This window comes from Carcharhinus amblyrhynchos, unplaced genomic scaffold (genome assembly GCF_965287045.1).
Source record: "Carcharhinus amblyrhynchos unplaced genomic scaffold, sCarAmb.v2.hapA scaffold_901, whole genome shotgun sequence".
Taxonomy (NCBI): domain Eukaryota; kingdom Metazoa; phylum Chordata; class Chondrichthyes; order Carcharhiniformes; family Carcharhinidae; genus Carcharhinus; species Carcharhinus amblyrhynchos.
Window position 1 is genome coordinate 1 of NW_027650641.1, and position 22,500 is coordinate 22,500.

The 22,500-nt window shown below is 57.3% G+C and overlaps 2 protein-coding genes across 2 annotated transcripts in view; both read right to left on the reverse strand.

Moving 5' to 3' along the window:
• Positions 1-8: 8 nt before the first annotated feature.
• Positions 9-9,170, reverse strand: LOC145340290 (uncharacterized). Its single transcript, XM_080184732.1, has 6 exons — positions 9,058-9,170; positions 5,506-5,617; positions 4,792-4,885; positions 3,969-4,023; positions 1,624-1,764; positions 9-445 (listed from the first exon to the last, which is right to left on the reverse strand). Exons 1-6 carry the CDS (start codon positions 9,164-9,166, stop codon positions 9-11), a joined length of 948 nt encoding a protein of 315 aa, XP_080040858.1. The 5' UTR covers positions 9,167-9,170.
• A 3,139-nt stretch (positions 9,171-12,309) lies between these two features.
• Positions 12,310-22,500, reverse strand: part of LOC145340288 (tyrosinase-like) — a 12,653-nt gene continuing 2,462 nt past the window's right edge. The window contains exons 2-4 of the mRNA XM_080184729.1: positions 19,199-19,418; positions 12,841-12,982; positions 12,310-12,532 (exon numbers count right to left, since the gene is read on the reverse strand). Coding sequence (XP_080040855.1) covers positions 12,310-12,532; positions 12,841-12,982; positions 19,199-19,418 — 585 coding nt within the window. The remainder of the gene's footprint in view (positions 12,533-12,840; positions 12,983-19,198; positions 19,419-22,500) is intronic.

The following is a 22,500-nucleotide window of genomic DNA, read 5'->3' on the forward strand; positions in this document are numbered from 1 at the left end:
GTGGGGGCTCAGTCACTGAGCAGATTCCAGACGGAGATCGAGAGATTGTCGGAGACTGAGGGGGAGGGGGAATCGAGGGTATACGGGGAGAGTGCAGGGGGAGAGAGGGGGAAAATCGAGGGACAGCATGGGCTGTGGGCCCGACTGAGGGGCTGAATGGCCACTTCCTGCAGTCCCTCGAAGGTTGTGGGTGTATTTTGAGGGTGAAACCCGTGATCGGGAGCCCTGGGGGAGGGATGGGGACAGGCCAGGCGGATCCCACCCCCCCCTCTCCCTCTGCCTACCTGTCGGTCACTTTCCGGACCTGCCTCGTCAGCCTTGCTGAGATAGAATCGGATCTTCTCTCCCTGCGTCTCGCTCAGCCTCTCCACAATGTTGAGCGTCCGTTTGCACAGCGCCTGCCCCATGGGGTCAAAGAACACCAAGACCAAATCACAGAGCTCACCTGGGATTCGGGACAACACCGGCAGAGAGAGAGACAGAGGCAGAGAGAGACAGACAGAGAGAGAGAGAGAGACAGACAGGAGAGAGAGAGAGAGACAGACAGAGAGAGAGAGAGAGACAGACAGAGAGAGAGAGAGAGACAGACAGAGAGAGAGAGAGAGACAGACAGAGAGAGAGAGAGACAGAGAGAGAGAGAGAGAGAGACAGAGAGAGAGAGAGACAGGGAGAGAGAGAGACAGGGAGAGAGAGAGACAGGGAGAGAGAGAGACAGGGAGAGAGAGAGACAGGGAGAGAGAGAGACAGGGAGAGAGAGAGACAGGGAGAGAGAGAGACAGGGAGAGAGAGAGACAGGGAGAGAGAGAGACAGGGAGAGAGAACAGGAGAGAGAGAGACAGGGAGAGAGAGAGACAGGGAGAGAGAGAGACAGGGACAGAGAGAGACAGGGAGAGAGACAGGGAGAGAGACAGGGAGAGAGAGACACAGAGACACAGAGCGAGAGAGACAGAGAGACACAGAGCGAGAGAGAGAGAGACAGAGACAGAGCGAGAGATCAGACACTGACGGTGACCTGCACAACACAAACATCCCAGAACACCCACCTTCACTCCGCTCCTCACCTCTCCCTCCCTCCCCGCCTCTCTTTCATTCCCCCCGCCTCTCCCTCCCTTGCCCCTCCTCCCTGTTTTCATCTCCCTCACTACCTCCTCCCCATCTCTCCCCCACCCCGTTGCCCTGCCATGCCTCTATCTCTCAAGGGTGGCACAGTGGGTTAGCGCTGCTGTCTCACAGGGACCCGGGTTCCATTCCCCGCAGCACAGCGGGTTAGCACTGCTGTCTCACAGGGACCCGGGTTCCATTCCCCGCAGCACAGCGGGTTAGCACTGCTGCCTCACAGCACCAGGGACCCCTACTTGTGACAAGTAAATAAACTTTTTATACGTATACTTCAATGCTTATAAAGATAGGAGGGGGTGTAGGGGGCTGGAGAAGGTTACAGAGATAGGGAGGGGGTGTAGGGTGGCTGGAGGGGGTTGCAGAGATAGGGAGGGGGGGTGTAGGGGGCTGGAGCAGGTTACAGACATAGGGAGGGGGTGTAGGGGGTTGGAGGAGGCTACAGAGATAGGGAGGGGGTGTAGAGGGGCTGGAGGAGGCTACAGGGATAGGGAGGGTGACAGTTACCCAGCCACAGGATTGCCCGATCCACATCGAACGGATATTTCATATCTCCATCCACGAGTCCCGGAGTGTCGATAAACGTCACCAAACTGAACTTCTTCTGTTTGGAGGTGGAGATTTCAGTGGTTAAATATTCGGCCACACCTGAGGGATGACAGGGACAGCACGGGGTTAGATACAGAGTAAAGCTCTCTCTACACTGTCCCCCCCATCAAACACTCCCAGGACAGGTACAGCACGGGGTTAGATACAGAGTAAAGCTCCCTCTACACTGTCCCCCCATCAAACACTCCCAGGACAGGTACAGCACGGGGTTAGATACAGAGGAAAGCTCCCTCTACACTGTCCCCATCAAACACTCCCAGGACAGGTACAGCACGGGGTTAGATACAGAGTAAAGCTCCCTCTACACTGTCCCCCCATGAAACACTCCAGGACAGGTACAGCACGGGGTTAGATACAGAATAAAGTGCTGTAGTTTGTGTGGTGTGAGGATGTTAAAATTGAACTCTGGTTTATCATTGCCACTCTGTCAGTGTCAGGTAGCCCACCTGTAGTTAAAGCAGAAGGATAATTTCTCCATGCTATTGAGCTGTCTGTTTTAACCTGAACTAATGCAGATTTGCTCCTTTTGGGTTGTCCCCTGGGGTTTCAGAGTACGGTTTGTTTACCACGATTGGCAAGAGTACGTCACATGCTAATGGAAGCAGCTCTGCTTACACAGGGAGGGAGAGACAGGCAGGAAGTTTCCCTTTGCAAGGAACTGTAGTTCTTCTCTCTCTGATAGAAACTAGGTCTACCTGTCCAGAGGTTTACCCGTCCTGGAGGTCTTGCAGCCCGCAAGCCTCCTTTCTGCTCATTGATTTTGAAGTAGTGTTCATGTCTATGGGGCTACTGCTTAAATTGGAACTTATAGATAGGCTAACAGTTAAGAATATTATCTGGTTCAATGTTAAGTGTTTTGACTGGTGAACGTTAAGCTGATTTGTTTGTTATAGTTAAACCATGCTGTTTAAAAATAAAGTTTGTTTTGATAGTGGGTCCATAGAATCACACCTGGAGTGCAACACCGTAACACCACACCAAAGCCCAAATCAAAAAATAGCTGGGAGTCTAGTCTAACTTTGTAATATAGTTTGGATTTTCTGTTCTGTTCCCCAGCACCATCAAACACTCCCAGAAATGTTGCTTGTTGTGTTTTACCAAGAGAATCTCAGGGAGTTATTTTGACCTGAGCACTCAAATTTGCTGAGCCGTCGATACTGCCCCTTCGCACACGCACTTTAACAGATTACGAAGGGAGGTAATTCCCCTTCAATGGTTCAGAATTTGTGCTTAGACAGGAAATGAATCTCCCCCTTTTTAATGCCATTCAGCCCCTCTCTCTGCAGCCTGTTACACAGGAACAGGAGGAGGCCAGTCAGCCCCTCTGCCTCCAGCCTGTTACACAGGAACAGGAGGAGGCCACTCAGCCCCTCTGCCTCCAGCCTGTTACACAGGTACAGGAGGAGGCCACTCAGCCCCTCTCTCTGCAGCCTGTTACACAGGAACAGGAGGAGGCCACTCAGCCCCTCTCTCTGCAGCCTGTTACACAGGAACAGGAGGAGGCCACTCAGCCCCTCTGCTCCAGCCTGTTACACAGGAACAGGAGGAGGCCACTCAGCCCCTCTGCCTCCAGCCTGTTACACAGGAACAGGAGGAGGCCACTCGCCCCTCTGCCTCCAGCCTATTACACTGGAACAGGAGGAGGCCATTCAGCCTCTCTGCCTCCAGCCTGTTACACTGGAACAGGAGGAGGCCATTCAGCCTCTCTGCCTCCAGCCTGTTACACTGGAACAGGAGGAGGCCACTCAGCCCCTCTGCCTCCAGCCTGTTACACTGGAACAGGAGGAGGCCACTCAGCCCCTCTGCCTCCAGCCTGTTACACTGGAACAGGAGGAGGCCACTCAGCCCCTCTGCCTCCAGCCTGTTACACTGGAACAGGAGGAGGCCACTCGCCCCTCTGCCTCCAGCCTATTACACTGGAACAGGAGGAGGCCATTCAGCCTCTCTGCCTCCAGCCTGTTACACTGGAACAGGAGGAGGCCATTCAGCCTCTCTGCCTCCAGCCTGTTACACTGGAACAGGAGGAGGCCACTCAGCCCCTCTGCCTCCAGCCTGTTACACTGGAACAGGAGGAGGCCACTCAGCCCCTCTGCCTCCAGCCTGTTACACTGGAACAGGAGGAGGCCACTCAGCCCCTCTGCCTCCAGCCTGTTACACAGGAACAGGAGGGGCAGAAGTAGATTCTTAAAATATCGTAAATTGCCCACGCAGAGGGAAAACACAGCACAAACCCGGGCACTTACCTTCAATTTGTTGCAGTGGTTTGAATTGCGGGTAAAGATGCATCGTAGCATTCCCCTGAGAGAGAGAAAGAGAGGGAGAGACAGACACAGAGACAGAGAGAGATGGGGGCATAGGGAGAGAGTTGGGGGAAGAGAGACAGTGAGAGAAGTAGGGGGGGAACAGAGAGAGAGAGATGAGAGGACAGAGAGGAGAGTGACAGAGACAGAGAGCCATGTTATATTCTGATTGGAGACATTTGTGCAGATTGTAAACACTGATCCAGCCAGACACGGCAGCAGCACTTTCAGTGGGTAAAGGTGGGGGTGGGGGGTGGGGGGCGGAGGGGGGGAGGAAAGGGTGGGTGGGTGGGGGGGGAGGAAAGGGTGGGTGGGTGGGGGGGGAGGAAAGGGTGGGTGGGGGGGAAGGGTGGGGGGGGAATGGGGGGGAAGGGTTGGGAGGGGGAAGGCGGGCGGCGGCGATGGCGACAGATTCAGAATAAGGGGGTCTCTGTCTCCCAGCGACCCGAGGAGGAATTTCTACCCCTCAGTCTGAGGGATTCTCACGGGGGAGCTGAGGCTGTGATCAGCCCAGATCAGGTCTTATCGAATGGTGGAGGAAGGAGGAAGGCAGGGATGGAGGGGCTGAGTGGTCTCCCCCTGTCGGGGGCCAGCCTGGAGTCTCCTGCACTGTTTCGGTCTGAAACCAGCAGTGAGCCAGGGTCAGCCGACACTCTGATGATCAGAGGCTCAGAACGGGCACGGGGTGGTGGGGGGGCTCGATGGGAGGGTCCGTGAGGGGGAGGGCAGTGAGGCAACGCGCTAAGAGTCCCCTGTACACACTCACGGTCAGCGACTCTCGCTTCCGGCCACTGGTTACAAAGGTGAATCCCTGAGTCTCGATGGCCACGCCGGTTCTCTGGATGTGTTCCTCCACGTACCTACCCAGCAAACACACACAGCATCGTTACAGAGAGACCGTGACACTGCGGCGCTCCCTCAGCACCGACCCTCCCCACAGTGCGGCGCTCCCTCAGCACCGACCCTCCCCACAGTGCGGCGCTCCCTCAGCACCGACCCTCCCCACAGTGTGGCGCTCCCTCAGCACCGACCCTCCCCACAGTGCGGCGCTCCCACAGTGCGGCGCTCCCTCAGCACCCACCCTCCCACAGTGCGGCGCTCCCTCAGCACCCACCCTCCCACAGTGCGGCGCTCCCTCAACACCCACCCTCCCACAGTGCGGCGCTCCCTCAGCACCCACCCTCCCGCAGTGCGGCGCTCCCTCAGCACCCACCCTCCCGCAGTGCGGCGCTCCCTCAGCACCGACCCTCCCGCAGTGCGGCGCTCCCTCAGCACCGACCCTCCCGCAGTGCGGCGCTCCCTCAGCACCGACCCTCCTGCAGTGCGGCGCTCCCTCAGTACCGACCCTCCCGCAGTGCGGCGCTCCCTCAGCACCGACCCTCCCGCAGTGCAGCGCTCCCTCAGCACCGACCCTCCCGCAGTGCAGCGCTCCCTCAGCACCGACCCTCCCGCAGTGCAGCGCTCCCTCAGTGTGCCTTACCAGTTGATGAAGGAGCTTTTCCCAGCTGAGTGATTTCCCATCAACATGACATTAATCTTTTTCCGAGGTGGTAGTAGGTGGAGCCCGAGCTTCAATCCAATATCAATCAGACCTATGGAATAACAGGGACTAAATCACTCAGAACACTATTGCGCTCCCTCCACATCCATCCCACAAACTTCGCCCAGTGACAGCGTCGCTGTATCACCTCCTCCCCTCAATCTCCCCATTCTTACTTTCTCAGAAGACTAAGGAAATTTGGCATGTCCGTTCTGATTCTCACCAACTTTTACAGGTGCCCCATAGAAAGCATTCTTTCTGGTTGGATCACAACTTGGTCTGGGCTCCTGCTCTGCCCAAGACCGCAAGGAACTACAAAAGGGTGGTGAATGTAGCCCAATCCATCACACAAACCAGCCTCCCATCCATTGACTCTGTCTACACTTCCCGCTGCCTCGGGGAAAAGCAGCCGGTATAATTAAGAACCCCCCCCCCCACCCGCCAACACACCCCGGACATTCTCTCTTCCACCTTCTTCCGTCGGGAAAAAGATACAAAAGTCTGAGGTCCCGTACCGACCGACTCAAGAACAGCTTCTTCCCTGCTGCTGTCAGACTTTTGAATGGACCTACCTCACGTTAAGTTGAATGGACCTACGTAGCACAGCGGGTTAGCACTGCTGTCTCACAGGGACCCGGGTTCCATTCCCCACAGCACAGCGGGTTAGCACTGCTGTCTCACAGGGACCCGGGTTCCATTCCCCGCAGCACAGCGGGTTAGCGTTGCTGTCTCACAGGGACCCGGGTTCCATTCCCCGCAGCACAGCGGGTTAGCACTGCTGTCTCACAGGGACCCGGGTTCCATTCCCCACAGCACAGCGGGTTAGCACTGCTGTCTCACAGGGACCCGGGTTCCATTCCCCGCAGCACAGCGGGTTAGCGCTGCTGTCTCACAGGGACCCGGGTTCCATTCCCCACAGCACAGCGGGTTAGCACTGCGGTCTCACAGGGACCCGGGTTCCATTCCCCACAGCACAGCGGGTTAGCGCTGCTGTCTCACAGGGACCCGGGTTCCATTCCCCGCAGCACAGCGGGTTAGCGCTGCTGTCTCACAGGGACCCGGGTTCCATTCCTCACAGCACAGCGGGTTAGCGCTGCTGTCTCACAGCGCCAGGGACCCGTGTTCGATTCCCGGCTCGGGTCACTGTCTGCACGGAGTCTGCACATTCTCCTTGTGTCTGCGTGGGTTTCCTCCGGGTGCTCCGGTTTCCTCCCACAGTCCTAAAGACGCACTGGTTAGGGTGGAATTGATCTAAACAGGCTTTGGAGTGTGGGTGACTAGGGGATTTTCACAGTAACTTCATTGCAGTGTTAATGTAAGCCTCACTTATGATACTAATAAATAAACAAACTTTATTTTAAGTTGATCTTTCTCTACACCCTCGCTGTGTCTGTAACACTACATTCTGCACCCTCTCCTTTCCTTCTCTATGAACGGTATGCTTTGTCTGTACAGCGCGCCAGAAACAACACTTTTCTCTGTATTCCAATACACGTGACAATAACAAATCAAACCAAAACAGCTCTCTCCCTGCTGTGATCAGAAGTTTGAACGGACCTGCCACATGTTACGTTGCCTGGGCTATTTGTAACGTCCTGCAGACTCACTCAGTGAATCTCCCAGCGAGACTCACTCACTCAAGCTCACCCACAGAGACCCCCTCTCCCTCACTCCCCCCCCTCACTGACCCTCACCCACAGAGTCTCCCGTCTCCCTCACTCCCCCTCACTGACCCTCACCCACAGAGTCTCCCGTCTCCCTCACTCCCAACCTCCCTCACTAACCCTCACCCACAGAGTCTCCCGTCTCCCTCACTCTTCCCCGCTCTCTGACCCTCACCCACAGAGACCCCCATCTCCCTCACTGACCCCCACCCACATGAGGCTCCTGTCTCCCTCACTCCCAACCCCCCTCACTGACCCTCATCCACAGAGACTCCCATCTCCCCCATTCCCCCCCTCACTGACCCTCATCCAAGTTTGAATAGCGTGGGTGAACTGGGGGAACTCCATGCTCTATAATGGGGGTAAAGATACCAAGTTTGAATAATGTGGGTGAACTGGGGGGAACCCCATGCTTTATAATGGAGAAAAGGGCCAAGTTTGACTAATCTGCGGGTCCTGGGGGGATCCCCATGCTCATAATGGGGAAAATTGGCCAAGTTTGACTAATCTGGGGGTCCTGGGGGAAACCCCATGCTCTATCATGGGGGAAAGGGACCCAGGTTGACTAATTTGGTGCTCCTGGGGGGGACCCCATGCTCTACAATGGGGGAAAGAGACCAAATTTGACTAATCTGGGGCTCCTGGGGGAGCCTCGTGCTTTATAATGGGGGAAAGGGACCATGTTTGACTAATGTGGGTGAACTGGGGGGAAACCCCGTGCTCTATAACGGGGATAAAGTGGGACCAAGCCTGAATATCGGGGGGGGGGGGGAACTCCATGCTCTATAATGGGGGTAAAGAGACCAAGTTTGAATAATGTGGGTGAACCTGGGGGGGGGGGGGGAACCCCATGCTTTATAATGGGTGAAAGAGACCACATTTGACTAATCTGGAGCTCTGGGGGGGACCCCATGCTCTATAATGGAGGAAAGGGACCAAGTTTGACTAATCTGGGGGTCCTGGGGGAGCCTTGTGTTCTATAATGGGGGAAAGGGGACAAGTTTGACTAATCTGGGGGATCCACTGCTCTATAATGGGGGGAAAGAGACCCAGTTTGATTAATTTGGGGGTCCTGGGGGGAACCCCATGTTCTATAATGGGGGAAAGAGACTAAGTTTGACTAATCTGGGGGGGGGAACCCCCATGTTCTATAATGGGGGAAAGGGGCCATGTTTGACTAATCTGGGGGTCCTGGTGGGGGGGAAACCTCATGCTCTATAATGGGGGGGAAGTTTGAACTTTGTGGGTGAACTGGGGGTTAACCCCCCTTTCCCCAACTCCACTTTCCATTGAAACCAACGGGGAGGCTGGTGGCCTAAAAACGTGGATGGGCGGATTTCCAGGATCCGGATCGGCTGCCATGCATTTCAATGAACGGAGTGGGGACTCCCGATCCGGAAACCGCAGGTCTCCACACCAGGTTTTCCAACCCACTCTCCGCTCCCCATAAAAACCAACGGGGAGGCTGGCCGTCTGCGAAACGGGGATGGGCGGATTCGCCGGATCCGGATCGGCTGCCATGCATCTGAATGAACGGAGTGGTGACTCCCGATCCGGATACTGCAAGATTCCACACCAGGTTTCCCAGCCCACCCTCCGCTTCCCATTGACACCGATGGAGGGAGCAGGACGCGGATGGGTGGATTCCCCGGATCCGGATCGGCTGCCGTTCAACGGAATGAATGGAGTGGGAACTCCCGATCCGGACACAGCCGCAATCCACCCGGGATTTCCAGCCCACCCTCTCATCCCCCGGCAAAAGACGGGAGGGCGTTTCTAACGGTTTTTATTTTTTTGAAAGCCAGGCGCTCCCCCAGCGCAGTCTTACCGGTCCCCGGATCGGCGTAGAGCGAGTGGCACTCCCGCAGCACACGTTCGCTCACCGACTCAACGCCCCGCTCGGCGTTGGCCTGGTTGCGTGGTTTGCCGCCCGCCATCTTGTTCTTCCCCTTCGCTTGTGTGGCCAGGTTCTCCCCCTCCTCAATGCGCCGGCGCCACTCCCAATGCGCAGGCGCGTCACCCTGCCCCGCGCCGCGGGGGCAGGCCGGGAGTTGTAGTCCCCCACCCCATTGACCAACACTGTGAGAAGGCAAGGAAGGACTACAAATCTTCCCAGCCTGCCCCGCGCAGGGAGGCAGTCAAGACTGAGGGGGCTAAAAGACGGGCACCAGCGCCGCGGGACAGGCTGGGAGTTGTAGTTAGCCACCTCATTGGCCATCAGCCTGAGAAGGAAAGGGAGGACTACAAACGTTCCCGGCCTGCCCCCGCGCTGGCCCTTCTTTGCGGCCCGACCCTCCGCGGGATGGACGCTGGCTGCCATCCCGCGCCGCGGGGCAGGCCGGGAGTTGTAGTCCCCCACTCCATTGGAAACCATTCTGAGGAGGCCACAGAAAACTACAATGCTCCCCAGGCTGCCCTGCGCTCCTCCCCGCGCCGCACCTGTTGCTGGCACCTTCCAGCTGCCCACCTGGTGCCCCCCAGGTTGGCCAACCTGTGGAGCCGGCGCCATCTTGGACAATGGTCAACTTTGTAGAATCATAGAGGCTTCCAGCATGGCAACAGGCCCTCTCGGCCTAAACTTGTCCATGCCGCCACTTTCTTTTATACCCCTGAGCTAGGCCCAATTGCTTGCGTTTGACCCATATCCATCGTACCCACGTAACGCTTCTTATGAGACAAAATTGTCCCCGCCTCCACTACAGCCTCTGGCAGCTCGTTCCAGACACTCACCACCCTCTGGGTGAAAAAATTGCCCCCCTGGACCCTTCTGTATCTCTCCCCTCTCACCTTAAACCTCTGCCCTCTAGTTTTAGACTCCCCTACCTTTGGGGAAAAGATATTGACTATCTCGCTGATCTGTGCCCCTCATTATTTTATAGACCTCTATAAGATCACCCCTCTACGCTCCAGAGAAAAAAGTCCCAGTCTATCCAGCCTCTCCTTATAAGTCAAACTCACACACACTCTCTCACACACACACTCTCACACGCACTGTCTCTCACGTGCACACACCCTTGCGCGCGCACCCTCTCTCTAGCACGCGCACTCTCTGTCTCTCTCTTGCGCGCACTCTCTGTCTCTCTCTCGCGCGCACTCTCTGTCTCTCTCTCGCGCGCGCACTCTCTGTCTCTCTCTCGCGCGCGCGCTCTCTGTCTCTCTCGCGCGCGCGCTCTCTGTCTCTCTCGCGCGCGCGCTCTCTGTCTCTCTCGCGCGCGCGCTCTCTGTCTCTCTCGCGCGCGCGCTCTCTGTCTCTCTCGCGTGCGCGCGCTCTCTGTCTCTCTCGCGCGCGCGCGCTCTCTGTCTCTCTCGCGCGCGCGCGCTCTCTGTCTCTCTCGCGCGCGCGCGCTCTCTGTCTCTCTCGCGCGCGCGCGCTCTCTGTCTCTCTCGCGCGCGCGCGCTCTCTGTCTCTCTCGCGCGCGCGCGCTCTCTGTCTCTCTCGCGCGCGCGCGCTCTCTGTCTCTCTCGCGCGCGCGCGCTCTCTGTCTCTCTCGCGCGCGTGCTCTCTGTCTCTCTCTCGCGCGCGCTCTCTGTCTCTCGCGCGCGCGCCCTCTGTCTCTCGCGCGCGCGCACTCTGTCTCTCTCTCTCGCGCGCACGCTCTCTGTCTCTCTCTCGCGCACGCGCTCTCTGTCTCTCTCTCTCGCGCGCGCGCTCTCTGTCTCTCTCGCGCGTGCCGCTCTCTGTCTCTCTCGCGCGCGCGCGCTCTCTGTCTCTCTCGCGCGCGCGCTCTCTGTCTCTCTCTCTCGCGCGCGCGCTCTCTGTGTCTCTCTCGCATGCGCGCACTCGGTGTCTCTCTAGCGAGTGTGCGCGCACACTCTCTCGCGCGCGCACACTGTCTTTCGCGCGCGCGCACTGTCTCCCTCGCGCGCGGGCGCACTGTCTCCCTCGCGCGCGGGCGCACTGTCTCCCTCGCGCGCGGGCGCACTGTCTCCCTCGCGCGCGGGCGCACTGTCTCCCTCGCGCGCGTGCGGGCGCACTGTCTCCCTCGCGCGGGCGCACTGTCTCCCTCGCACGCGCGCGGGCGCACTGTCTCCCTCGCGCGCGCGCGGGCGCACTGTCTCCCTCGCGCGCGCGCGGGCGCACTGTCTCCCTCGCGCGCGCGGGCGCACTGTCTCCCTCGCGCGCGCACGCGCACTGTCTCCCTCGCGCGCGCGCGCACTGTCTCCCTCTCTCGCGCGCGCGCGCACTGTCTCCCTCTCTCGCGCGCGCGCGCACTGTCTCCCTCTCTCGCGCGCGCGCGCACTGTCTCCCTCTCTCGCGCGCGCGCACACTGTCTCCCTCTCTCGCGCGCGCGCGCACTGTCTCCCTCTCTCGCGCGCGCGCGCACTGTCTCCCTCTCTCGCGCGCGCGCGCACTGTCTCCCTCTCTCGCGCGCGCGCGCACTGTCTCCCTCTCTCGCGCGCGCGCACTGTCTCCCTCTCTCGCGCGCGCGCGCACTGTCTCCCTCTCTCGCGCGCGCGCGCACTGTCTCCCTCTCTCGCGCGCGCGCGCACTGTCTCCCTCTCTCGCGCGCGCGCGCACTGTCTCCCTCTCGCGCGCGCGCGCACTGTCTCCCTCTCTCGCGCGCGCGCGCACTGTCTCCCTCTCTCGCGCGCGCGCGCACTGTCTCCCTCTCTCGCGCACACGCACTGTCTCCCTCTCGCGCGCGCACTGTCTCTCTCTCTCCCTCTCGCCCGCGCACTGTCTCTCTCTCTCTCTCTCGCCCGCGCGCGCTGTCTCTCTCTCTCGCGTGCGCGCTGTCTCTATCCCTCTCGCCTGCGCACTGTCTCTCTCTCTCTCTCTCTCGCGCGCGAGAGAGAGAGACAGCTGGGTCAGCGCTGTCTCTCTCTCGCGCACGTGCACGCTGTCTCTCTCTCTCGCGCACGTGCGCGCTGTCTCTCTCTCGCGCACGTGCGCGCTGTCTCTCTCTCGCGCGCACGCGCACACTGTCTCTCTCGCGCGTGCACACTGTCTCTCGCGCGCACGTGCACACTGTCTCTCTCGCGCGCGCGCGCACTCTCACACAGGGTGTATATTAGGAACTGAGTGGATGAATCGTGAGAACAGAGCTGAGCCTTTACACAGTCTGTTGGAGATGATATTTTATTCTGGACTGTTCTTTCTGAATTGTTTATCAGCCTCTGTGTATGATGAGTTGGAATACGTGTAGCCGAAGGAAAAGCTGTAGTCAAAGTACTCAATGTTGGTGTGTAACGGAAGGAAGGGGACCATGTAGTCCCTGGGACGATGGCCCAGAGGGACACGCCAGTGGGTCGGATACATCCTCAGGCGACTGCTGTTGGCTCGGAGATAATCTTCCAGAATCCTGCAGGGGGAATGGGTAAAGGATCAGAAACCGGGTACAGAGAGATAGGGTTAGCAGTCTGGGTTAGACAGACACAGAGACAGAGATTACAGGGCAGGGTCGGGGGGGGTTAGAGGGCAGGGTCGGGGTGGGAGGTTAGAGGAGAGGGTCGGGGGGGGTTAGAGGGCAGGGTCGGGGGGGTTAGAGGGCAGTGTCGGGGGGTTAGAGGGCAGGGTCGGAGGGGTCAGAGGGCAGGGTCGGGGGTCAGAGGGCAGGGTCGGGGGTCAGAGGGCAGGGTCGGGAGTTGGTGGGGGACGATGTCCACTTACTTGTCGATGAAGGTGTGATGCAGCATGAAGATGGGGTCGTTGGAGGCGGCGGGGACCTGGGAAATGGTCCCGTTGAGATAAATGTGCACCAAATTGTGTAGACCCATCATCTGCTTCCCCGGAAACTGGGAGTCCTTGAAACCTGTCGAGGGGGGTGGTGGGGAAAGTGAGGAGAGAGGCGGGAAAGACACCCGGAATCTCAGCGCCCACCGCCCTCCCGGAGAGGCAGCTGGAAACACGCCTCCTTCCCGGGAGGGAAATCCACAATCCGAAATCACAACCGCAAATGTCGGAAAAGCTCAGCTCTTCCCGGCAGCCCCTCCAGAGGGGGAATGAATCCAAAACTTCCAAACCAACCTTCACCAGAGCACTGCTCATCCGGAATCGAGAGGTTCCTCCCCACTTCCAGACCTGGGAATGTTTAATAGCCGGACAGTGTACAGGGAGCTTTACTCTGTATCTAACCCCGTGCTGTACCTGTCCTGGGAGTGTTTGATGGGGGGGACAGTGTAGAGGGAGCTTTACTCTGTATCTAACCCCGTGCTGTACCTGTCCTGGGAGTGTTTGATGGGGGGGACAGTGTAGAGGGAGCTTTACTCTGTATCTAACCCCGTGCTGTACCTGTCCTGGGAGTGTTTGATGGGGACAGTGTAGAGGGAGCTTTACTCTGTATCTAACCCCGTGCTGTACCTGTCCTGGGAGTGTTTGATGGGGACAGTGTAGAGAGAGCATTACTCTGTATCTAACCCCGTGCTGTCCCTGTCCTGGGAGTGTTTGATGGGGGGACAGTGTAGAGGGAGCTTTACTCTGTATCTAACCCCGTGCTGTACCTGTCCTGGGAGTGTTTGATGGGGACAGTGTAGAGGGAGCTTTACTCTGTATCTAACCCCGTGCTGTACCTGTCCTGGGAGTGTTTGATGGGGGGACAGTGTAGAGGGAGCTTTACTCTGTATCTAACCCCGTGCTGTACCTGTCCTGGGAGTGTTTGATGGGGACAGTGTAGAGGGAGCTTTACTCTGTATCTAACCTTGTGCTGTACCTGTCCTGGGAGTGTTTGATGGGGGGACAGTGTAGAGGGAGCTTTCCTCTGTATCTAACCCCGTGCTGTACCTGTCCTGGGAGTGTTTGATGGGGGACAGTGTAGAGGGAGCTTTACTCTGTATCTAACCCCGTGCTGTACCTGTCCTGGGAGTGTTTGATGGGGGGACAGTGTAGAGGGAGCTTTACTCTGTATCTAACCCCGTGCTGTCCCTGTCCTGGGAGTGTTTGATGGGGGGACAGTGTAGAGGGAGCTTTACTCTGTATCTAACCCCGTGCTGTACCTGTCCTGGGAGTGTTTGATGGGGGGACAGTGTAGAGGGAGCTTTACTCTGTATCTAACCCCGTGCTGTACCTGTCCTGGGAGTGTTTGATGGGGGGACAGTGTAGAGGGAGCTTTACTCTGTATCTAACCCCGTGCTGTACCTGTCCTGGGAGTGTTTGATGGGGGGACAGTGTAGAGGGAGCTTTACTCTGTATCTAACCCCGTGCTGTACCTGTCCTGGGAGTGTTTGATGGGGCGACAGTGTAGAGGGAGCTTTACTCTGTATCTAACCCCGTGCTGTACCTGTCCTGGGAGTGTTTGATGGGGGGGACAGTGTAGAGGGAGCTTTACTCTGTATCTAACCCCGTGCTGTACCTGTCCTGGGAGTGTTTGATGGGGGGGACAGTGTAGAGGGAGCTTTACTCTGTATCTAACCCCGTGCTGTACCTGTCCTGGGAGTGTTTGATGGGGGACAGTGTAGAGGGAGCTTTACTCTGTATCTAACCCCGTGCTGTACCTGTCCTGGGAGTGTTTGATGGGGGGGACAGTGTAGAGGGAGCTTTACTCTGTATCTAACCCCGTGCTGTACCTGTCCTGGGAGTGTTTGATGGGGGACAGTGTAGAGAGAGCTTTACTCTGTATCTAACCCCGTGCTGTACCTGTCCTGGGAGTGTTTGATGGGGGGACAGTGTAGAGAGAGCTTTACTCTGTATCTAACCCCGTGCTGTACCTGTCCTGGGAGTGTTTGATGGGGGGACAGTGTAGAGGGAGCTTTACTCTGTATCTAACCCCGTGCTGTACCTGTCCTGGGAGTGTTTGATGGGGGACAGTGTAGAGAGAGCTTTACTCTGTATCTAACCCCGTGCTGTACCTGTCCTGGGAGTGTTTGATGGGGGGACAGTGTAGAGGGAGCTTTACTCTGTATCTAACCCCGTGCTGTACCTGTCCTGGGAGTGTTTGATGGGGACAGTGTAGAGGGATCTTTACTCTGTATCTAACCCCGTGCTGTACCTGTCCTGGGAGTGTTTGATGGGGGGGACAGTGTAGAGGGGGCTTTACTCTGTATCTAACCCCGTGCTGTACCTGTCCTGGGAGTGTTTGATGGGGGGACAGTGTAGAGGGAGCTTTACTCTGTATCTAACCCCGTGCTGTACCTGTCCTGGGAGTGTTTGATGGGGGGACAGTGTAGAGGGAGCTTTACTCTGTATCTAACCCCGTGCTGTACCTGTCCTGGGAGTGTTTGATGGGGGGACAGTGTAGAGAGAGCTTTACTCTGTATCTAACCCCGTGCTGTACCTGTCCTGGGAGTGTTTGATGGGGGGACAGTGTAGAGAGAGCTTTACTCTGTATCTAACCCCGTGCTGTACCTGTCCTGGGAGTGTTTGATGGGGGACAGTGTAGAGAGAGCTTTACTCTGTATCTAACCCCATGCTGTACCTGTCCTGGGAGTGGTTTGATGGGGGGACAGTGTAGAGGGAGCTTTACTCTGTATCTAACCCCGTGCTGTACCTGTCCTGGGAGTGTTTGATGGGGGGACAGTGTAGAGGGAGCTTTACTCTGTATCTAACCCCGTGCTGTCCCTGTCCTGGGAGTGTTTGATGGGGGACAGTGTAGAGGGAGCTTTACTCTGTATCTAACCCCGTGCTGTACCTGTCCTGGGAGTGTTTGATGGGGGGGACAGTGTAGAGGGAGCTTTACTCTGTATCTAACCCCGTGCTGTACCTGTCCTGGGAGTGTTTGATGGGGGACAGTGTAGAGGGAGCTTTACTCTGTATCTAACCCCGTGCTGTACCTGTCCTGGGAGTGTTTGATGGGGGGACAGTGTAGAGGGAGCTTTACTCTGTATCTAACCCCGTGCTGTACCTGTCCTGGGAGTGTTTGATGGGGGACAGTGTAGAGGGAGCTTTACTCTGTATCTAACCCCGTGCTGTACCTGTCCTGGGAGTGTTTGATGGGGCGACAGTGTAGAGGGAGCTTTACTCTGTATCTAACCCCGTGCTGTACCTGTCCTGGGAGTGTTTGATGGGGGGGACAGTGTAGAGGGAGCTTTACTCTGTATCTAACCCCGTGCTGTACCTGTCCTGGGAGTGTTTGATGGGGGGGACAGTGTAGAGGGAGCTTTACTCTGTATCTAACCCCGTGCTGTACCTGTCCTGGGAGTGTTTGATGGGGGACAGTGTAGAGGGAGCTTTACTCTGTATCTAACCCCGTGCTGTACCTGTCCTGGGAGTGTTTGATGGGGACAGTGTAGAGAGAGCATTACTCTGTATCTAACCCCGTGCTGTCCCTGTCCTGGGAGTGTTTGATGGGGGGACAGTGTAGAGGGAGCTTTACTCTGTATCTAACCCCGTGCTGTACCTGTCCTGGGAGTGTTTGATGGGGACAGTGTAGAGGGAGCTTTACTCTGTATCTAACCCCGTGCTGTACCTGTCCTGGGAGTGTTTGATGGGGGGACAGTGTAGAGGGAGCTTTACTCTGTATCTAACCCCGTGCTGTACCTGTCCTGGGAGTGTTTGATGGGGACAGTGTAGAGGGAGCTTTACTCTGTATCTAACCTTGTGCTGTACCTGTCCTGGGAGTGTTTGATGGGGGGACAGTGTAGAGGGAGCTTTCCTCTGTATCTAACCCCGTGCTGTACCTGTCCTGGGAGTGTTTGATGGGGGACAGTGTAGAGGGAGCTTTACTCTGTATCTAACCCCGTGCTGTACCTGTCCTGGGAGTGTTTGATGGGGGGACAGTGTAGAGGGAGCTTTACTCTGTATCTAACCCCGTGCTGTCCCTGTCCTGGGAGTGTTTGATGGGGGGACAGTGTAGAGGGAGCTTTACTCTGTATCTAACCCCGTGCTGTACCTGTCCTGGGAGTGTTTGATGGGGGGACAGTGTAGAGGGAGCTTTACTCTGTATCTAACCCCGTGCTGTACCTGTCCTGGGAGTGTTTGATGGGGGGACAGTGTAGAGGGAGCTTTACTCTGTATCTAACCCCGTGCTGTACCTGTCCTGGGAGTGTTTGATGGGGGGACAGTGTAGAGGGAGCTTTACTCTGTATCTAACCCCGTGCTGTACCTGTCCTGGGAGTGTTTGATGGGGCGACAGTGTAGAGGGAGCTTTACTCTGTATCTAACCCCGTGCTGTACCTGTCCTGGGAGTGTTTGATGGGGGGACAGTGTAGAGGGAGCTTTACTCTGTATCTAACCCCGTGCTGTACCTGTCCTGGGAGTGTTTGATGGGGGGGACAGTGTAGAGGGAGCTTTACTCTGTATCTAACCCCGTGCTGTACCTGTCCTGGGAGTGTTTGATGGGGGACAGTGTAGAGGGAGCTTTACTCTGTATCTAACCCCGTGCTGTACCTGTCCTGGGAGTGTTTGATGGGGGGACAGTGTAGAGGGAGCTTTACTCTGTATCTAACCCCGTGCTGTACCTGTCCTGGGAGTGTTTGATGGGGGACAGTGTAGAGAGAGCTTTACTCTGTATCTAACCCCGTGCTGTACCTGTCCTGGGAGTGTTTGATGGGGGGACAGTGTAGAGAGAGCTTTACTCTGTATCTAACCCCGTGCTGTACCTGTCCTGGGAGTGTTTGATGGGGGGACAGTGTAGAGGGAGCTTTACTCTGTATCTAACCCCGTGCTGTACCTGTCCTGGGAGTGTTTGATGGGGACAGTGTAGAGAGAGCTTTACTCTGTATCTAACCCCGTGCTGTACCTGTCCTGGGAGTGTTTGATGGGGGGACAGTGTAGAGGGAGCTTTACTCTGTATCTAACCCCGTGCTGTACCTGTCCTGGGAGTGTTTGATGGGGACAGTGTAGAGGGATCTTTACTCTGTATCTAACCCCGTGCTGTACCTGTCCTGGGAGTGTTTGATGGGGGGGACAGTGTAGAGGGGGCTTTACTCTGTATCTAACCCCGTGCTGTACCTGTCCTGGGAGTGTTTGATGGGGGGACAGTGTAGAGGGAGCTTTACTCTGTATCTAACCCCGTGCTGTACCTGTCCTGGGAGTGTTTGATGGGGGGACAGTGTAGAGGGAGCTTTACTCTGTATCTAACCCCGTGCTGTACCTGTCCTGGGAGTGTTTGATGGGGGGACAGTGTAGAGAGAGCTTTACTCTGTATCTAACCCCGTGCTGTACCTGTCCTGGGAGTGTTTGATGGGGGGACAGTGTAGAGAGAGCTTTACTCTGTATCTAACCCCGTGCTGTACCTGTCCTGGGAGTGTTTGATGGGGGACAGTGTAGAGAGAGCTTTACTCTGTATCTAACCCCATGCTGTACCTGTCCTGGGAGTGTTTGATGGGGGGACAGTGTAGAGGGAGCTTTACTCTGTATCTAACCCCGTGCTGTACCTGTCCTGGGAGTGTTTGATGGGGGGACAGTGTAGAGGGAGCTTTACTCTGTATCTAACCCCGTGCTGTCCCTGTCCTGGGAGTGTTTGATGGGGGACAGTGTAGAGGGAGCTTTACTCTGTATCTAACCCCGTGCTGTACCTGTCCTGGGAGTGTTTGATGGGGGGACAGTGTAGAGGGAGCTTTACTCTGTATCTAACCCCGTGCTGTACCTGTCCTGGGAGTGTTTGATGGGGGGACAGTGTAGAGGGAGCTTTACTCTGTATCTAACCCCGTGCTGTACCTGTCCTGGGAGTGTTTGATGGGGGGACAGTGTAGAGGGAGCTTTACTCTGTATCTAACCCCGTGCTGTACCTGTCCTGGGAGTGTTTGATGGGGGGACAGTGTAGAGGGAGCTTTACTCTGTATCTAACCCCGTGCTGTACCTGTCCTGGGAGTGTTTGATGGGGGGGACAGTGTAGAGGGAGCTTTACTCTGTATCTAACCCCGTGCTGTACCTGTCCTGGGAGTGTTTGATGGGGGGGACAGTGTAGAGGGAGCTTTACTCTGTATCTAACCCCGTGCTGTACCTGTCCTGGGAGTGTTTGATGGGGGGACAGTGTAGAGGGAGCTTTACTCTGTATCTAACCCCGTGCTGTACCTGTCCTGGGAGTGTTTGATGGGGGGACAGTGTAAGTTGGCTTATTGACATGAGTTAAAGTGAGTGAGGTGGGTCTTACCCTCGAGCGTATTACGGAAGCTGTATGGAGCGTATTGGTTGAACGGGAAGGTATCGAAGTTGGCTATCTGCAGGGTGCGGGTGACGTCAATCTGCCGGGGGAGCCTCTCCACCCTGTGGTCCCCTCCTGGGTTTCGAGTCAGCGAGCTCCTCTCCCCATTTGCGTCGGGACAGATCACCTGGAAATTATCCTCCTTATCTCCATCGTAGGTGCAAATTGTCTGGAAGGGAAGGGTGTGAAATGTGACTGCGATTCCTCCCTATACCACCCAACATGTCCCTGTCTACATCAACGGGGACAGAGTAGAAAGGGTCGAGAGCTTCTCGGTGTCCGGATCACCAACAACCTGTCCTGGTCCCCCCCATGCTGACACTATAGTTAAGAAAGCCCCACCAACGCCTCTACTTTCTCAGAAGACTAAGGAAATTTGGCATGTCCGCTCCGACTCTCACCAACTTTTACAGATGCCCCCATAGAAAGCATTCTTTCTGGTTGGATCACAGCTCGGTCTGGGCTCCTGCTCTGCCCAAGACCGCAAGGAACTACAAAAGGGTGGTGAATGTAGCCCCCAATCCCATCACACAAACCAGCCTCCCATCCATTGACTCCGTCTACACTTCCCGCTGCCTTGGGGAAAAGCAGCCGGGATAATTAAGGACCCCCCCCCACACACCCCGGACATTCTCTCTTCCACCTTCTTCCGTCGGGAAAAAGATACAAAAGTCTGAGGTCCCGTACCGACCGACTCAAGAACAGCTTCTTCCCTGCTCTTCCCTGCTGCTGTCAGACTTTTGAATGGACCCACCTCGCATTAAGCTGATCTTTCTCTACACCCTCGCTGTGACTTTATGCCCCCACACCCCAGCGATACCCCCCTCCCCTGAAGACTCTCACCCCCTGTCCCAGTGATAACCTCCTCAGACAGATGGACAAGGACAGAGAGAGAGAGAGAGAATGAGACAGACTGAAAGAGAGAGGTGGAGAGGTTCACAGAGTGAATTCCAGAGCTTAGGGTCCCCCCCCCAGGCAGCTGAAGGCACAGATCACCAATGTGGGAGCGATGGGAATCGGGGGATGCTCGAGAGGTCGGAATTGGAGGAACGCAGAGATCTCAGAGGGGAGATTATAGAGAAAAGGAGGGGGTGTAGGGGGGGCTGGAGGGGGTTACAGAGATAGGGAGGGGGTGTAGGGGGGCTGGAGGAGGTTACAGAGATAGGGAGGGGGGTGTAGGGGGAGCTGGAGGAGGTTACAGAGATAGGGAGGGGGTGTAGGGGGACTGGAGGGGGTTACAGAGATAGGGAGGGGGTGTAGGGGGGCTGGAGGGGGTTACAGAGATAGGGAGGGGGTGTAGGGGGCTGAACGAGGTTACAGATATGGGGAGGGGGTGTAGAGGGCTGGAGGGGGTTACAGAGATAGGGAGGGGGTGTAGGGGGCTGGAGGAGATTACAGAGATAGGGAGGGGGTGTAGGGGGCTGGAGGAGGTTACAGAGATAGGGAGGGGGTGTAGTGGGGGCTGGAGGAAGTTACAGAGATAGGGAGGGAGTGTAGGGGCTGGAGGAGGTTACAGAGATAGGGAGGGAGTGTAGGGGGCTGGAGGGGGTTACAGAGATAGGGAGGGGGTGTAGGGGGCTGGAGGAGATTACAGAGATAGGGAGGGGGTGTAGGGGGCTGGAGGAGGATACAGATATGGGGAGGGGGTGTAGAGGGCTGGAGGGGGTTACAGAGATAGGGAGGGGGTGTAGGGGGGCTGGAGGGGGTTACAGAGATAGGGAGGGGGTGTAGGGGGGCTGGAGGAGGTTACAGAGATAGGGAGGGGGTGTAGGGGGGGCTGGAGGAGGTTACAGAGATAGGGAGGGGGTGTAGGGGGCTGGAGGGGGTTACAGAGATAGGGAGGGGGTGTAGGGGGGCTGGAGGAGGCTACAGAGATTGGGAGGGGGGTGTAGGGGGCTGGAGGAGGTTACAGAGATAGGGAGGGGGTGTAGGGGGGCTGGAGGAGGCTACAGAGATAGGGAGGGGGTGTAGGTGGGCTGGAGGAGGTTACAGAGATAGGGAGGGGGTGTAGGGGGCTGGAGGAAGTTACAGAGATAGGGAGGGAGTGTAGGGGGGCTGGAGGGGGTTACAGAGATAGGGAGGGGGTGTAGGGGGGCTGGAGGAGGTTACAGAGATAGGGAGGGGAAGGTTTGTTGAGGTGTGGGTTGGGTTGTTGATGTCTGGGTTTGGGCGTTCTGGGAATGTGTTCACAGGAGAAGGAAATGGGAGGTTGTCAAGGAATTATTGTTCGTGTTCGGAGTGTGTGAATGGGTGAGCCTTGAGTTGGTCAGGTTTCTGTGTGTGTGTGTGTGTGTGTGTGTGTGTGTGTGGGTGTGTGTTTAACTCACGGACAGGTCGAGGGAACGGTTCAGAAATCCAGTGGTACCCTGAGTTTCATTAACGGGGCGAGATATTTCAGTCAAGCTTATCGAAGACACCGGTTCACCCTCAGCGGAGGTATTAGGAACGTAGAGGTGGGGGGGAGAGGTTTAGAGAGGGAATTCCAGAGCTTAGCCCCCACCCCCAGGCACACACCCCAATGGCGAAACGATGGGAAGCGGGGGATGTTCAGGATTGGAGGGGTTCGGACGTCCGTAGGAGGTCACAGAGTTAGGGACTGTCTCCGTCTCACTATCTTTCTCTTGGTTTCTTCCTCCCTCGGCACCGACCCTCCCCACAGTGCGGCACTCCCTCAGCACTGACCCTCCCACAGTGCGGCGCTCCCTCAGCACTGACCCTCCCCACAGTGCGGCGCTCCCTCAGCACCGACCCTCCCCACAGTGCGGCGCTCCCTCAGCACTGACCCTCCCCACAGTGTGGGGCTCCCTCAGCACCGACCCTCCCCGCAGTGCGGGACTCCCTCAGCACTGACCCTCCCCACAGTGCGGCGCTCCCTCAGCACCGACCCTCCCCACAGTGCGGGACTCCCTCAGCACCGACCCTCCCCACAGTGCAGCGCTCCCTCAGCACCGACCCTCCCCACAGTGCGGCACTCCCTCAGCACTGACCCTCCCCACAGTGCGGCGCTCCCTCAGCACCGACCCTCCCCACAGTGCGGTGCTCCCTCAGCACCGACCCTCCCCACAGTGCGGCGCTCCCTCAGCACCAACCCTCCCACAGTGCGGCACTCCCTCAGCACTGACCCTCCCCACAGTGCGGGACTCCCTCAGCACCGACCCTCCCCACAGTGCGGCGCTCCCTCAGCACCGACCCTCCCACAGTGCGGCGCTCCCTCAACACCGACCCTCCCACAGTGCGGCGCTCCCTCAGCA

Excerpts from the sequence above, each read along its gene's own strand:
- LOC145340290 (XM_080184732.1), bottom strand. The coding sequence starts at position 9,166 with ATGGCGGGCGGCAAACCACGCAACCAGGCCAACGCCGAGCGGGGCGTT. Across the intron at positions 1,765-3,968 it reads ACCACTGCAACAAATTGAAG|GTGTGGCCGAATATTTAACC; the intron begins GTAAGTGCCCGG and ends GTCATCCCTCAG. Across the intron at positions 446-1,623 it reads TCGGGCAATCCTGTGGCTGG|GTGAGCTCTGTGATTTGGTC; the intron begins GTAACTGTCACC and ends CCCGAATCCCAG.